Here is a 17,345-nt window from a genome sequence, read left to right as displayed (position 1 = left end):
TCTATGGACCAATCTTTGAGAACTAACCACAGAACTGGGTTTAATTGCTGTGCCATGTGGAGAGTGAGTGAAAAGTAAAGGATCACCCCTCATACTGATGAGTAATTGCTTTACATTCCACAATTCTTAGAGTTACTCAAATTCATTTTTAGCATTCATTTGAGAAATATTTAGTGATGGCTACTACCTACAGAAAATTCTACTGAGTGCAGGAATAAAAAATAAGTAGGGCACAATCTTTGTCTTCTGGGAGCCTATAACTAGGCAGAGAAGATAGAAAAAATAAAACATATCAGAAAAATGTAGTGGTTTTCTTAATAGGTTACCTATCAAAAGAGACAATATAGTAAAGTGGTTAAAAGAATAGACTCCGGAGCAAAAATGCTTGGATATGAATTCTAGCTTGACCAGTTCTCAGCTGTGCCTCAATTCTCTCCTCTATGTCCAAAAGGGATATATATGGGAGCTTACCACTTCAAAACAAGTAGCAAGCTTTAGCAAAACTTTTGCATAATTATGAAGTCGTCTGACTGGCAAAAAAAACAAAGAATTCAGTATTTCCATTAACTGGGTGTTATCATCATTCACTTCTGATAAATCTTGCAACAGTTCCTGGTTTTTATTTAGGAAATCACTAGAGGAAGAGAAAAAAGAAATCCAGTTAATCATTTTGGTATTGACAAAGTACATGATATTGAATAGAAATATTTCACTAGATACTGCCTTTTTCAGAAAGCTCATTTTAGGTAATATAAAAGTAGTAGAAGATGAATACAATCCCCATTCACCAGACATAATTAAAAGAATTTCCCTGCCTAAAAATGGGGCTTCTGAGTCTAAAAAGCAGCAAATAGGAGCAATAGTAACTATATAATATAGATGGTTAATCACAGACTTATGCCTGAAGTTCTAGGAAATGAATCATGCATCCCACAATTTCAGGGAATAACGGGAGACCAGCTGACATCATTACCTATTAATTTTCAAGCCAAGGGTAATGGCAATAAATGGCAAGACTAACTGCTCTAATAAGTTGTGCTGCACACAAATATTGGAGGAGAAACAAAGCTCTTTGCTCCAACAGGATTGGTATGGAATATTAAAATACTCCTAATTTCATCTTTTTTTCCTTCAATTGTTGATCACCAATTAAGAGTTTATTACCTGAGAGTAATACAATGCTATAGGTGCCAGACTATAATTAACAGGAAATAGTAAAGCAAATTATATGTGAAGATTTCAACGATGAGATGTTCGAAAGCATTTCAAACTGACACTAACATGCAGTTTTTATATCATTTTATATAAATGCATTAATTTTATTGCAAATTTTAATGGGGATCAGTAAACCAATGAGATTATGTTCACCAGACCAAAATACTTAAAAGATCTGTAAAGAAGTGAGTTAGTGAGACAGAATGATAATTATTGTCACTTACTGAGCAATAATTTTGAGCCAACTATTACCCAAAGTGCTTTACAAGCATTATACTACAATTCTTAGCTACAAGGCCTCCAATAAGATAATGTCACACAAGATTATAAAGCATGAATGAACAATTTATAATCCCTTAGAAAAGTATGGAATAGATGTTTAACTCATAAAGTATGAAATACTATCTTGGAATGGAAAAAGATGTAATAACTTTCAGAAACCCAGAAGTTTAATGGCACCCACTGGATTTTTTGTAATACAATTAAGAGATCTTAGATTGCCCTGGGAAACACGGCCCAGATTTTTATTTATATTTGGCTTCTGTGGACGTTCCTACTTGCTGCTCCATGTTCTGCTGCTGAGATCAGCTGAGGACATTCATTTAATCCTACCGAAGTGTTCTGCTTTGACCTGCTCCTGAATTAAGTAGTACATGGTGAATACATACTCTCTCTGACCACATTTCTTCTGGATGCTCAGTACTAGACCATAAATATTACAACTTGTGTGAACCCTATTACTTTTCAGGACTCACTCAGATGTCCTTACTTACAGACTTTCCCAAAAGAGCCCTCTATGCTTTCAGGAAACCTGAACCAGAAACTCTGTTTTGCTTATTTTCTCTTGGGAGTTTTTAATCTAATAGTGGGGATACTGTGTTTCCTCACATGGCTAGGTTTGCATAGGTAGAAACAACCCAGGTGTTCATCAACAGATGAATGGATAAACAAGATGTGGTACATACATACAATGGAATAGTATTCAGCCATACAATGGAATGAAATTTTGATATATGCTTGAAAACATATGTTTAGGAAAATTAGCTAGACACAGAAGGGCAAATATTGTATGATACCACTTACATGAGATACCGAGAATAGGCAAATTCATAGAGACAGGAAGTAGAATAGAGGTCACCAGGGGCTGGGTGGAGGGAGGAAGGGGAAGTTATTGCTTAATGGGTACAGAGTTTTTCCCTGGGGATGACAAAAAATAGTTTTGTGTACAGATAGTGGTGATAGTTTACACAATATGAGAATGTACTTAATGCCACAGAAGTGTACACTTAGGAATGGTTAAAATGGTACGTATATTATGTACATTATACCAGAATATTACCCGCCCCACCACCAGGAAAAAGTCCCGTATCATGATCAAACCACCAGGCTAGCTTGAGGTAAGCAGCTAAGTGATAAATCAGCTCAGTGAGCTTCAGCATTGTCATCCAAGATCCACTAAATGCCACTAACTACGCTCTAGAGGCTCTCAAACTGTTCTCTTTTAAAATGAATACTTTAAGACAATTTTAAATATTGACTTTATAAACAGAAGTTGAAAACAGATGCTATTACTGCCTTAAACCATGTAAAATCCTGGGGTTCATGAACCACTGCTTGGGAAATGCTGCCCAAATCCAGACTTAGTATATGCTTCCACAGCTCAGAAGCACCCAGTGTTCATTAAAGGTTTTCTGTCCAGTCCCTACTAAGAGCTTTCACTAATGTCATCTGCTTTAGCTGCTCTAACAAGGAGTCAGGTCAATCGCTGAGTACCGTGAACACAACTCTGAAATACAGAGGCAGGTTAGCAGTTAAGCATAATAAGATGCCAGGATCATTAACTGCCATGGTTCTTCAAGAAGCCCAGAAGCCCCCTCATTTAAATAGCCTCAAATCTTCACCTATTTCTGCATCCCCCTCTAATTAAACTTACTTTTCTGCAAGTATTACTATTTGCTAAAATTACTATTCCATTTTCTTTCTGCTTCATTTAATTACTGATTTAGCTTTCAGTCATTTTTTTCTATTTTCTTTGGCCAAGATTAAGCATTTCACAAACATTGGAGGTTAAATAAGTTTTTTTACTCATTATAATATACAGATATATAATAAATGTAAAATCAGAAATTATAACAAATTTAAACTTGTCATTAAAAATCAAAAGTTCTCAGATTGAAGAAATAAAGCAATAAATCCATTTCTTACAAGAAATATATAAAAACAGTACAATGCAGAAAGGTTGAAAGTAAAAGAATAGAAAGTGGTGTCACTATATTAATATTAAGCAAAATAGCAAGATCAAGAATCTTTAAATTACTACATGCATGAGATAAAAATATAACTCTTTAACCTGTCATTAAAAATGAAAACCAAACCCCTATATACTGGAAATGAATAAATATATGATATTAAAGAAGAAATCAAGATGGAAATCAGAAAAATATTTAGAACTGAGTGGTTATAAAAACAAAATGCATCAAAAAATTTAAGGTGTAGCTAAAGCAACACTTGTGGAGAAATTATAGCCTTAGATGAGTACATCAGAAAAATTAAAAGATTGAAAAATTAGTGAATTAAATGCTAAAGTCATAAAGTTGGAAGACATTAAGAGGTGAACACACAGAAAGTAGAAAGAAAAAGCAGAAAATAATTAAATAGAAAACCAAGAAAGGAAAAGATTAACTATAGCTTGATCTGTGTAAAGAGTAATAGAAAAGGGCAAACCACTGACAGGACTGACCAAGATAAAAAGATAAAAGGCTCAAATAAATAATAATTGGAATGAAAAAGTATGGTAGAACTCCAGTTACTATAGAGGTAAAAACATTTTAAGACAATGGTAGGAAGATTATGCTAATTTGAAAAACAAGGATGCAGTGAACGATTTCTGAGAAAAAATGCATAATTAAAGCAATAAGAAGAAATGAAGACCTGAACAGACCTATTCATTAAAGAAATGAAATTGGTAGTTAAAAAACTCCCTACAGGAAATATCCCCATGAAGGTCACACATTTTTTTAGATGAATTCTACCAAATCTTCAGTTTCCTCTCATGCCAACTATTCTATAAAACAGAAAGAGAAAGCTTCCCAACTTATTTTATAATTGTTAATGCAATCCTCTTATCAAAACCTGGCAAGTTCAAAAGAGAAGGAAAACCTCACTCACATAGATGCAAAAATCTTTAATATTAGCAAATTGAATCCAGCAACGTATTAAAAACTAATTATATAAAGACCACTGAATTTGCCTTGGCAACTAAAGAATATTAACACTTAAAAAAAATTAATTGCTCTTTTACTTTTAGGAATAGAAGAGAGCTTTTAACCCTACAAGTGATTTAAGTGAAAAACCTAAGGCAATCACCTTTAATGGTGAACTATTAAAACTATTCCTTTAAAATTAGAAATGAGATAAGGATATTGTTACTCTTTCTATCAGGATGTAAGAACAAAAGCAAACATAGCAAACGTTAACGCCTGTTAAATCTGGGTAGTGAGTACATGTTTGAGATTTTTACTATTAAAATGTAACTGAATTTTTAAACCTGCCTTTGTTGCTGGACAATACTTTTTGAGAAACCACACAATTTAGGATGATTAGCCTCAGGTTAAGGGGCTCTTATATTTATTACTTATCCAGAAGCTAAATGCAAAAAACTTTGTATTTGTATAACTTTTCTCTGTACCGTCACATATATTATTTGTTCCTCACAACCAGGGAGAGAACATTCCTGTTTATCAGACAGAAAATATTAGGCACAGTTTGGTGAAGAGAACTGTCCAGACTCTTAGGGATAGTAAGTGGTAGCTCTAAGAAGGACCCACATCTTGTGGCTTTTTCAATTCTATACTACTTCCAATAAATACTTGTCTTTTTTTAAATGTTAGTGAAAGTCTACATTTTGATTTGTTTGGCAAAATGACCCAGACAGAGCTTTTCTTGGACATTCAAAAATAAAGAACATTATAAAACATGATCTTTGGTTGTTAGAATGTAATTGGAAGGTATGTATTTGCTTACATGGCAGGCTTAGCAAGAAGCTGGAATCCTCCCATAACCAGGAAATTTGTAATAGATGTGCAATACCTTCAGCAAAAAAGAAAACACATGTACATTAGTGTCAAAATGTAAATTTGTTCTTCAGTTTTGGAATAAGCATCTGGAACAGGTACATCTAGATATCTCACCAATGAGTTTCAGAACTTTCATGATGTCAACATTCATAAACTGTAAAGGACTGAAGAGAAGGGCAAGTCACATGATAATTCACAATAATCGGGGGAAAAAAGCCATTTGAGTTAGATATTACTATACATTTTAGTTGTTACTATAACAGGACATTTTACAAACACCTTAAGTTAAACAGAAGATGCTAGAATTTACTTGGTAGATTTTTTACTTTGGTAACTTAACAAACTTGAAAAAATATCATTAAAATTTTGAATGTTTAATTAAAATTAAGTTTTCAGAAATAAACAACAGAGAAGAAAATATATATGTTACAAGAGCTTGAGTGAAAATGAAGCAGCTGGTGTTAGAAAATGTTCGCTAAGTATTTACCTACTGCTAGAGATTAAGTCTTGCTATACTGGTTTGAGATGTGTACATTTCTTCCACACTCCTGGGCTGGCAAATAGAATAATCAGTTGACTTTGGAAGAGAAGGCAAATTCTATTAAAAACAGTCCAAAGTATTGTACACTTAAAAATGGCCCTGCTGAAAGAACAAAGAAAAAAACTGAAGGAACAAAACAGCAGCAGACTCACAGAACCCAAGAATGGACTAACAGTTACTAAAGGGAAAGGGACTGCAGAGGATGGGTGGTAAGGGAGGGGATAAGGGGGAAAAAAAAGAGGGGGGACATTACTATTAGCAGACATAATGTGGGCGGGGGCATGGGGAGGGCTGTCCAACACAGAGAAGACAAGTAGTGATTCTATAGCATCTTACTATGCTGATGGACAATGACTATAGCAGGGTATGTGGGGGGGACTTGGTGATGGGGGCAATCTAGTAAACATAATGTTTCTCATGTAATCGTAGATTAATTACAAAGAAAAAAGGTCCTAATGATAAATTTTATGTGCATTTTACCACACTTAAAAAGTTTTTAAAAGGTTTATAAATCTAGACTTTTTCCTTGTCTCATCTATACAAATAAACTATTATGTTAAAAAAATAGCCCAAGGTCTCAAGACATAAGCATTTCCAAGCATAAGTTCTGAAGTATCAGGGAAGAGAAAGAAGTGAGACAGATTACAAGATGAATACAAGACAAAAAAGAAAAACTATACTAGTAAAAGCTAAAACCTTCACACAAAATCAGGGTTAAGAAAGTAAACTGGTATCAAATTATGTTATTTTTCATGTCTGAAAGATGATGAGTTTCTCTAATCGGGGTATTTTATCTCAGGCAATAGCTTTAAATATATTGTCTTGCTTAGAATTAAAACCACATACATCTATTTGCACATGCATGCATAAGTCTGAAATGAAATACACCAAGATTATTAACAATGACTATACAGTGGAATTATAGGCAACTTTAAATATCCTTTTTATTAATTTTATTTGTATAGTTTTCAATAATAAATTGAAAAATGACCCAAACCAAACACCAGCAGAATATGAGCTCCTTGAAGCAGGTGCTTTTCATTGGCTCCTGCTGTGGCTGCTGCCCTCTTGCAGCTCTGCACAGTGCCCGGCACTGAGTAAGTACTCAATATTTGTTGGATGGATGAGGTATGAATAAATAATGAAACCTACCCTTCAGATCAAGAGCATAACCTAATATACACTAAAGTAACAAATGATGACTTATGTCATAATGTCAAAGTACAAATTAAGAAAAAGTGAGAAACATTTTCAAATAGATTTGAGATATTTCACTTAAAAGAGTGAAATATTAAGGAAGTAGCTTCTTTACTTTAAAAATAGTTTGGTCTTTAAGCCCTCCATTTACACACAGTAAAAAGCAGACACTAGAACAGATCCATATTTACAATCAGCAGTTGGTCTCAAATTGGTTCAGTTACTTATTTCCTCAAATTTCAGTATAATTTAGTTAAGTAAGTAAAACTTCTCTAAAGAACCATTTATTACAGCACATTTTATGTGAAGTAAATACACTATCAATCATTCTGCTAGAATATAAAAGGAAATATGAGAATTCGATGTTTTTAAACCTTTTTTTTCCCATAGAGAAAACCAAAATTTGAGCAATGCGGAACTATAGTTGGCATAAGTTTAAAATACTGCTTTGCAATTTCTATTACCTTCTATCACTCTCCCTAACCTAGTCTCCTTTGATTAAGGAGCTGTTCTCCTTGGCAGAATAACCCTGCTGAGATTGAGTACGACATGGTACTGGATACTTGCTCTGTATAACTATCCAAGAAGAGACTTGCATGCTTCAAAATGACCAAACTCCTGGCTTCCTTTATCCCTTGAAGGAAGGTGCTCAGCGAGGCTCCATGCTGACCAATTAGGTAACACAGTTTGCTGAATCGGCTTGCCACCTCCTGCAACAGCTGGACTGTACTTGCAGTGCCCAAATTTTCTGTAACAAAATGAGGATGATGACAACATAACCTAAAGACTCATTATGTGAATACTTTTTTATGACCAAGATGATAAACTCCTTTTCTAAAAATACTTCCTGTACTGAAATATACTCTCATCTACAGAACACAAATAATTGCAGTGTTAAAGAAAGCAACTTCAGAGATCACAGAATCCAGTCACTTAAGGAACTTGTTAAAAACACATTCACAGGGACCCTAGGGACTCTGACTCAGTTGGCCAGGGTTAAGATCCAAGGATCAATGTATTAAAAAGATAACCTTTCCAGGTAATTCTGAAGACCAGGCAAATTTGAGAACCACTGAGCTAATACAACTCTCCTCTCATTTTTGAAGATAAGTAATTTGAAGCCAAGAGAAGGAAGTGAATGAGCCAATTTCACACAACTGGTTAGTGACAGCCAGCAATTAAACTTACTTCTATAGTTACATCTTAGTTAACAGTTTCAACTTTTTATACCGACTTCTGCTGTACTTGCTGCCTAGACAAGCCCAAACCTTCATTCAGTGCAGAGAAGGCAATCCAACAAGCAGATTGACTAGGTCACTCTGAACTTTACAGAGGGTGTAACGAAATTTAGCTTTTTCCCAGTCCAAAGTTCCTAACTTCTACGACTTCTCTCCAAGCAGTGAGGCTCATGAGCAGATAAGGTAAGACCAACACAGAAATCAGGAATAAGGACAAAGAAAGAGCATATTTCCCTCTCCTTTAAAGCTTCAATCCAGGAAGCTTCCAGCTGGGATTATTTTTTTTCCCTTGCCAAAGTCCTGGGGGTATTGGGCCCCCCTCCTGGAGGGGAATTTATACAATAGGTACTCTACAACATTTAAAAAAGCAGAACATATTGAAAACAAAAACAAAACAAATTCAGATAGTCCACAACTTACAAATGGACTGTGTTCAGAAAAGACTATAAATTGTTTTAAAAAATACATGTTTTCCCATTAAAAATGATGGGCTGACCCACACAAGCCAATGTCACCTTAATGTGGACAAACTGATGTATTAAGAAGGCAGAATTTATATAGTAGGGTATTGGTCCAAATTCTAGGTCCTAGCAGGGGGCCAAGGAATGTAGGACAGAGAAAGAGAAAGAAAAACCTCTCCTTCATTTTCTGAGTGCAAGGCCAAAACTAGAAAAATATTTGAAATTGGGGAAGTTTATCTTCAATAGCCCCCATCTATCTCTATTTTGCATGCCTTCCTAGCTTCCTAGAGACTCCAGGGTAACTAGTGAATCTGGACAGTAGCACCCCTTTTAGGACCATTATAATCCATTTTCCTTGTATTACCTCCTCACCTTCAATCCCTCTTTACAGCTAATCATGCCTAAGAAAAGCAATCAGATTTAATCAATTCATGGTAATGTGGGATAAGACCCTTGACTCTCTTAGTTTTCCACATTTTAAGAGACTACTTGTAAATCCGATGAATCTCTATTTGATATACTTCTACATACCACAATAAAGACAATAAAACTTCAAGAAATATAATGTACGATATCTTAGAATTAGTGGGGCCAGAAGTATTATTTGTAAGTCTAGCTCCTAGGATCAACTCTCTCAAAGTTGCTTCTCTTTCCCTGCCACAAATATTGTGAAAGTTCCATGTTCTACTTCCACAAGTAAAAGAAGCTCTGGGAGTGGTATGACGGGGCAAGAGCAGCTGCGCTGCTGACAAAGTGGAAACAGTTGGTAAGTGCTGACTGCCTGTGTACAAAAAGAGGGCAAGAGAAAGAAAGGAGTAAAGCACTAGCACAAAAAGGGTTTTTTGTGATATAGGAAAAATAGATAAAATGAGAGTCTTGATAACAGGGGGGTGGCATGTGGTTGTGGGGTGTTCTACTTACCCAAACTGAGAAGAGGCCTGAGAATCTGAGATTTGATATCACTTAGTTTTGAATAGAACCGCCTTTCTGTAGTAGCCAATTCATGGAGACTGGCAATATACCCCATAATGTTTTTGTCCACCAAGGCTAGATAGTTGTCTTTTCCTGCTGTCACTCTGCTTACATATCCAAGCTGAAACAGAAGAAAAAAGATAGAAATATAATTTACTAGCAGCAATTTGGACAATGAAGCTGGCTTGTATCAGCTGGTGAGAGCCAACTGGTAAATACTCAGGAATTTTACAAGTTAGTTATTAAACCACTGGTAGCAAAAAATTAGCAATGGTGAAATTACCAAAAAAACTGACAAACTACAGATCAGGGCTTAGTTTTCTTTGCTTTTTATTAGAGCTGCTTTACTAGTACATCATTGTTATATATGTATATCTGGCTCTAAACATAACTATATACATCTACACTCTTATTTATTGCCATAATACCTTCTATCTCATATTACATGTATGTAGAACCACAGATACCCTAAATAATCAATGATCCAAATGATACAGATACATGTCTCAGGACCCCTTTTTGCATGAAACAGGATAAATGAAAGAAGAGGATCTCTGTGCTGTATATCAAAATGTCAAGGGTCTAGGTTTTATTTCTTATAACATAAAAGGATTTTCTTTAAAAAGGACTTTGATTAGTTATCCATGACACCACCACACAGAAACTTCACTCTCTTTATTCACATATTCCTTTTAAACCAGGCAACCAAGCTGCAGACCCTGTGGACTATTAATATCCATGGTAACTAAAGACACACATACTAGAGCCTCATCCTTTTTAACAGCTTCACCATTTATCTGGACTGTGAAATCTTTTACGGGTAATGTGGAGCCAGGGCCAACAACTACAAAGAGTGAATTAGTATGTCTGGAATAACAGGCCACATGCAGGTCAGGAAGCAAACCCTGGCCAGTGTTGCCTCTAGCAAGGAAGATCTTGTCCCTATACATTCATAACTACATATTCAGCCAGAAAAACAACACAAAGGATAAAAAACAGCCCATGGAGTATATTATTCAATAAGAATAAGATATCTAAAAATGTATTAGCTTTGAGGGTTAATTTCCTTGCAGCATACCACTTTGAGGATATAAGTTACTTTAGTGGGGTGGGGGGGGAGCAGAAACAGGCCAAGGGTTGAAGTTTATGAGAAAGAGATAGGAGGTAGGAATGCAAAGAAATCCATATTAACAAATGAAAAAGGGAATAAACAGTAGTAAATAAAATGAAAGCTAAGAGAAGAGGAGTAGCAATGGGAAATATGGTACCACAGACCTGTCAGATCTATCAATAGCCTAGCTTGAGTCTGTAATTTTTCCTCTCTTTTTACAGTTAAAAACTCACCTATTCTATTTCTATTCCAATTCACCTCTGAGGGCTCCAAGAATCAGAAAACTTCATTCTAAAATGTGCTTTTTAATATTCCTACATGAGGGTATTAATTCAAAAAATGCTTATGAAGTATTTACTATGAGGATACAGCAGTAAATGAGAGACTAAAATCCCTACTCTTTGTAATCTTATAGTTAGAGAGGACAGACAATACACATAAGTAAATTATATACTGTATTAGATGGTGGTATGCACTGTGGAAAGAAATAAGCAGGAAAAGGAGAGAAGTGAAGGGTGATGGGAAGAGTTTGCATTGTTTCATACAGTAGTCAGAGATACTTAATAATAGGCATACATACAAATAACAACAGAAACGTGTGCTGTGTTACAGAATGTGGGCCTTAGGGTCTAATTCCTGTTCACCTTACTGCAGGAGAGAAGTACTGGAGTCTTAGTACCACTGTGATTCTCTGCAAGGCTGTCACCTTCTGTGGGGTCCTGTTGGCCACTGTAATATAACCCAGGTTGGAAGTCTTCTGTATCCACTAAAAACAGGGAATAATCCTGGCCTGCGGCTATACTCCAGACTCCATTTTCACTCTTTACCTGCAATGACAGCAAAATATTATCTGTCCAAGATGAAAGAATCAGATAGTAATTCAGATCTACTGGAAATGAAATGCTTAGTTACTTAAACAGGTGTGGTGCAAGGTCAGTTATATTTCAGAGAGCAAAACTTGGCCAAAAACATACCTAATCAATGGGGAACAGATGCAGGAGTGAAAAGGAATCCCTTGTTCAGTTTTTAAATTTAGAACTGGATTTTTTTTTCTTTTTAATTTTTTATTAAGGTATGATTGACATACACTCTTATGAAGGTTTCACATGAAAAAACAATGTGGTTACTACATTTACCCATATTATCAAGTCCCCACCCATACCCCAATGCAGGCACTGTCCATCAGTGCAGCAAGTTGCCAGAGATCCACTACGTCCCTTCTCTGTGATACACTGTTCTCCCCGTGATCCCCCACACCATGTGTACTAAACATAATACCCCTCAGTCCCCTTCTCCCTCCCTCCCCACCCACCCTCCCAAACCCTTCCCCTTTAGTAACCACTAGTTCATTCTTGGAGTCTCTGAGTCTGCTGCTGTTTTGTTACTTCAGTTTTGCTTCACTGTTATACTCCACATGAGGGATATTATTTGGCATTTGTCTTTCTCTGCCTGGCTTATTTCACTGAGCATAATGTCCTCCAGCTCCATCCATGTTGTTGCAAATGGTAGGATTTGTTTCTTTCTTATGGCTGAATAGTATTCCATTGTATATATGTACCACATCTTCTTTATCCATTCATCTACAGATGGACACTTAGTCGCTTCCATATCTTGACTATTGTAAAAAGTGCTGCGATAAACATAGGGGTCTTTTTTGACATATTCAAAAAGCATATGTCTTTTTGAATCTGAGAGGTTGTTTTCTTTGGGTATGTTCCAAGGAGTGGGATTCCAGGGTCAAATGGTATTTCTATTTTTAGTTTTTTGAGGAACCTCCATATTGCTTTTCACAATGGTTGAACTAGATTACATTCCCATCAGCAGTGTAGGAAGGTACCCCTTTCTCCGCATCCTTGCCAGTTCTTAGTCTTTTCGATGCTGGCCATCCTTACTGGTGTGAGGTGATATCTCATTGTGGTTTTAATTTGCATTTCCCTGATGATTAGTGATGTGGAGCATCTTTTCATCTGTCTGTTGGCCATCTGAATTTCTTCTTTGGAGAACTGTCTCTTCATATCCTCTGCCCATTTGTTAATCGGGTTATTTGCTTTTTGGGAGCTGAGGTGTGTAAGTTCTTTATATATTTTGGATGTTAACCCCTTGTCGGATATGTCATTTACAAATATATTCTCCCATACTGTAGGATGCCTTTTTGTTTTGTTGATGATGTCCTTTGCCATACATAAACTTTTTAGTTTGATGTAATCCCATGAGTTCATTTTTGCTTTTGTTTCCCTTTCTCAAGGAGATGGGTTCAGGAAGAAGTTCCTCATGCTTATATTCAGGAAATGTTTGCCTATGTTGTCTTCTAAGCGTTTTATGGTTTCATGACTTACATTCAAGTCTTTAATCCATTTCGAGTTTACTTTTGTGTATGGGGATAGACAATAATCCAGTTTCATTCTCTTGCATGTAGCTGTCCAGTTTTGTCAACACCAGCTGTTGAAGAGGCTGTCATTTCCCCATTGTATGCCCATGGTTCCTGTATCATATATTAATTCACCATATATGGTTGGGTTTATATCAGGACTCTCTAGTCTGTTCCATTGGTCTATGGGTCTTAGAACTGGATTGTTTTCATAGAAACCTACACAACTGGAATTTAAAAAAGAATTACTGTATATCTGATTTTCTCATTGTTTTTGAAGTTCTCACAGGACTTAGCCTATACTACAGTCAAGAGGTGCAGAGTCTTCTAGAGCCCTATTCTGACAGCTAGGACATACTTCGGTCCATTCACATTCAGCTGTGTGCTTAAAAATCAATATTAAAAAGAGAATTTAACAAGGCTAAATTCCATTGTAAACCCTTGGGTGCTACAGTTTAGTTTTCCCACTTGAAACTCACTATCTCTCTGATGTGACTTCACTGTGTCAACTCCCAGGATGCTGAAACAGGCAGGACCCTTTAGAAACCCATCTACATGGGTCACCTAGATCAGTGGTTCTCAACGAGTAGTCTCTGCAGCAGTAGCAATCACCTAGGAACACGTCAGAAATGCAGACTCTTAGGCCACAGTGCTACTGGGTGGTGGGACCCAGCATCTGCTTGAACAAACTCTCCAGGTGATTCTGATGTTTGTAGAAGTTTGATCACCATGGCCTTTAACCAGTGGCTTTCAAACCTTAGGATTCCACATAGTGATTCAGGGACCACCATGGAAAGCCAGGTATCACCCCCTTCATGCTTCAACTAAAGCAGTTCCAAATTTAATAGTTTATGTATGGTCTTATGCTTAAGATTTCATCTGAAGAAAAGTGTTGCTGGACCCAACCTCTGTACCCCAATCCATCTTCAGCTGTGACTCTTAGACTGAGAGGCAAAAAAACCTCTGCTCTGTGAGGTATGTGTCTAGACAGGTTCCAAATCCTAGGTTATTTTGTGTCCAGCATAGACACTGTCTTCTGAAATTCGGGCTATTCAAACAACTGACTGCCTATTAATTTTACAAAGAATGAATTAAAATTTTGGCACAAGGAGAGTCTTCTTAGTCTCTAATTAAAACTAATTCAGATCCCACTCTGCACTGACATTGATGTTTAATTCACAGGTTAATGAAAATGACTTTGCTTTTCTCAGTCCCCTCTCCCCCCAGAAAAAATCTTGTTTCTTAAATTTTTATATATACAGTGAAAGAGTAATGAAACTAGAACCTTGTAACAAACTATTCTCTCTCATCTGACTCCAAATGTTAAGTAAATAGTTGATTTCTGGGGTCTCCATGCTATATTACAAAACTTTCCTTAGTATGAATAAATGTGTTTTTGGTTCAAATAAACAAAATACAACATAATTTACCAAATCTTTTTATGTGTAAAATATTAGAAACTGAATATTTACCACTGCTATGTTTTATACTAAATATATTTAAGATTGGAGCTAGAAGTAATAACTGTTCCCTAATGTTTTATTTCTCTCCTTCCCTACAGGGAAGGAAAGGCAGATGTAAAAGTCTTACATAGTGATAGATGCACAGGGCACAATGAATACACGAATTATTGGAATATGTATTAACTGTAGCTTACATTTGAATCATGTTCCTGAAATTGAGGGGACTATTCTTTTTTAGTCTCTATTACTGTCAGTGGGGCATACATGTCTTAGGATAGAGGAAATACCAGAATCAAACCACAAACATATGAGCTCCATATTCCATTTTGTTAGGTTATCACCACACAAACTCCCTTCCCCTCCCTGCCAAACAAATCTTGCATAAAGAGTCAATACTATTGATGAAAATTTAGTATTTCTGCAGGATACTGAGGCAGGAAAAAAGATGAGAAACACTCCTCCAGAATTTTATCAAAAGGACTGGAAGCTACCAATCTCTAAATAGTATTACATTACAAAACTAACTTACACAATAGTGAAGGAAAATGTCTATACTTTTAGCTTCACTATAGAAAATGAAAAGGTTTACAAAATACTTTTACTACTGTGACTATGGTTAAAAATATAATGCCACCAAATAATGTTATGCAAAAGTCAACCTTGAGTGAGAAGTCAAAGAGTAGGCATTACTTGGTAATATAAAGCTCAGAAGTCAACATTTGTCTTAAAAGAAATAACTTTTTCATTTTAACTTAAAAAAATAAGACAAATGAGCTATGAAAGTCAATGTACAGTGGAAACTAAGAAGAAAAATAAACTAACACATTTAAAAAAAGAACATTTAGCTTGAAAACAAGTGACTTCATGGTTTAAAAAAATCTTGTTCAAGTACATCAAAATAAATTCAGGTTACAATTATAGAATTATGTTTTAAAACATGAAATGGAGAAATAAAAAGTGTTATAACAGAATTATGAAATAAGTCGCTATAAAAGCTATCAAGTTTTCGAAAGTACCTTTGCAAGACGAGGAACCGTTGTTGGAACGTCGGAATGCCCAAGTTGACCAAAGGCATTGCTACCCCATGAGTAAACCTGTTAGAAAGCCACAGGAAAGCAGGTAGCAGTTGTGAATCTGATTTTGCATGTTAATTCTGAATCTTTATAGTAGCATATAAATTAGTCTTTCTGCTTTCAAATATAACAGATAATAAGAAAGTTCATTTTTGAACAAGACCAGACATAAAGGGCAGAGTACAATAGGATGCCACAGTCCAAGGGATAATAACTTTTTTCAGGTGCTTACTACCTGCCAGGCATTGTTCTTAAGACCTTTTTTGCATTAATTAGTATTTAATTCTCATGATAATCTTTTTTTTTAAACAGATAAGGAAATGGGCCCATAAAAGTCAGATTTTTAAGTGGCAGAGCCCAGACTTAATCCCGGGAATTATCCTATATTGCCACTTACAAAGAAAATAAGATAAAAATATAAACAAAGATAAATAAGGTAAATGCTATAAAGAAAAAGTAATCATGATTCTTTACTCTGTAGGTAGGAGTACAATGGCATGACTAGAAAGCTTTTCACATGTGAAAAGTCATTGTAGGAGAAACACAAGTATGCTCCACTGCAGACAAAAGAAACTAGATCACAATGACTGTTTAACAAAAATAGTTTTGTTTATTCTGATTTATAATTTGTAATTCACAGTCACTATACAAAACTGTGACAGTACAAAGAAATGAAAAGGAAATGAAAGCCACTGATGAATCAATCACTTAGAAACAACTATTTGTTTTGGGAACACACACACACACACACACACACACACACACACACACACACACACACACACACACAGACACACACACGCTTCCATAAATTTTAATGCCTACTGGATATAATGTATACACAAAATGTAAAGTGCAATATGGGACTATACTATCAATAATGTTTTGTGACCTAATGTTTTTACTTAACACTATATGCTAACATTTTCCTATGTCAGTTAAGTACAGAGCTACAACATCATTTATATAGAATACCACTGTGGGTATATTTGATCAATTACCTAGTGAAGTAGGTATATTTATTAATTATTTCTAATTTTTAACATACAAATTATATGAAAAATCTTGGAATATACATATTTGTGTATCTATTTCCTTAGGATAAATTCCTATGCAAAGAATTCTGGATCAATGAATATGCACATTCAGATTTTTGATACACACTGACAAACTGTCTTTCAGCAAGGTCCAATTAAATGCTATCCTAGCTAATTTGATGAGAAAAAATTTACTGTTGTTTTAATTTAAATTTGTTCACTAAGTGGTTGACCATCTTTTCATTGCTGGACTTTCTATTTCTTCTTTTATGAATGGAACATAAATGTTCTTTGACAATTTTTCTTTATGTATTAGGAAGTAACATTTTGTCATATATGTCACATGATTTTCCTAGTTATATATTTTATTTTGTTTATGGTGTTTTTACTACTTAGAACTTGTTGAATTACTATGTAGGCAAACATATAATCTTTACTTTCTAATTTCTGGTTTTGATGCAGTGTCCTTTTCTATTTCTAAGGTTACTGAAAACAATCATTTGCTTTGATATATGCAAGGTTTTGTTTTTTAATGTCTACATCTTTAATCCACCCAGAGTAGAATATGTACAATTATCTTGATTTTCTTCTGC

At 35.3% G+C, this 17,345-nt stretch overlaps 1 protein-coding gene across 4 annotated transcripts in view; it reads right to left on the bottom strand.

Annotated features, from left to right (window-relative positions):
* The window catches only part of ALS2 (alsin Rho guanine nucleotide exchange factor ALS2), an 81,971-nt gene that overhangs the window by 27,297 nt on the left and 37,329 nt on the right, over nucleotides 1–17,345 (bottom strand). For all 4 annotated transcript variants that reach the window (XM_037009181.2, XM_037009180.2, XM_037009179.2 and 1 more), the window contains 6 exons: nucleotides 15,659–15,736; nucleotides 11,456–11,638; nucleotides 9,650–9,821; nucleotides 7,597–7,777; nucleotides 5,239–5,304; nucleotides 472–634 (listed from right to left, as the gene is read on the bottom strand). In XM_037009181.2, coding sequence (XP_036865076.2) covers nucleotides 472–634; nucleotides 5,239–5,304; nucleotides 7,597–7,777; nucleotides 9,650–9,821; nucleotides 11,456–11,638; nucleotides 15,659–15,736 — 843 coding nt within the window. The remainder of the gene's footprint in view (nucleotides 1–471; nucleotides 635–5,238; nucleotides 5,305–7,596; nucleotides 7,778–9,649; nucleotides 9,822–11,455; nucleotides 11,639–15,658; nucleotides 15,737–17,345) is intronic.

Source organism: Manis javanica, chromosome 12, assembly GCF_040802235.1.
Source record: "Manis javanica isolate MJ-LG chromosome 12, MJ_LKY, whole genome shotgun sequence".
Classification (NCBI taxonomy): Eukaryota; Metazoa; Chordata; class Mammalia; order Pholidota; family Manidae; genus Manis; species Manis javanica.
The sequence above is the reverse complement of the archived record's forward strand: the minus strand, read 5'-3'. Positions and strand labels throughout refer to the sequence as shown.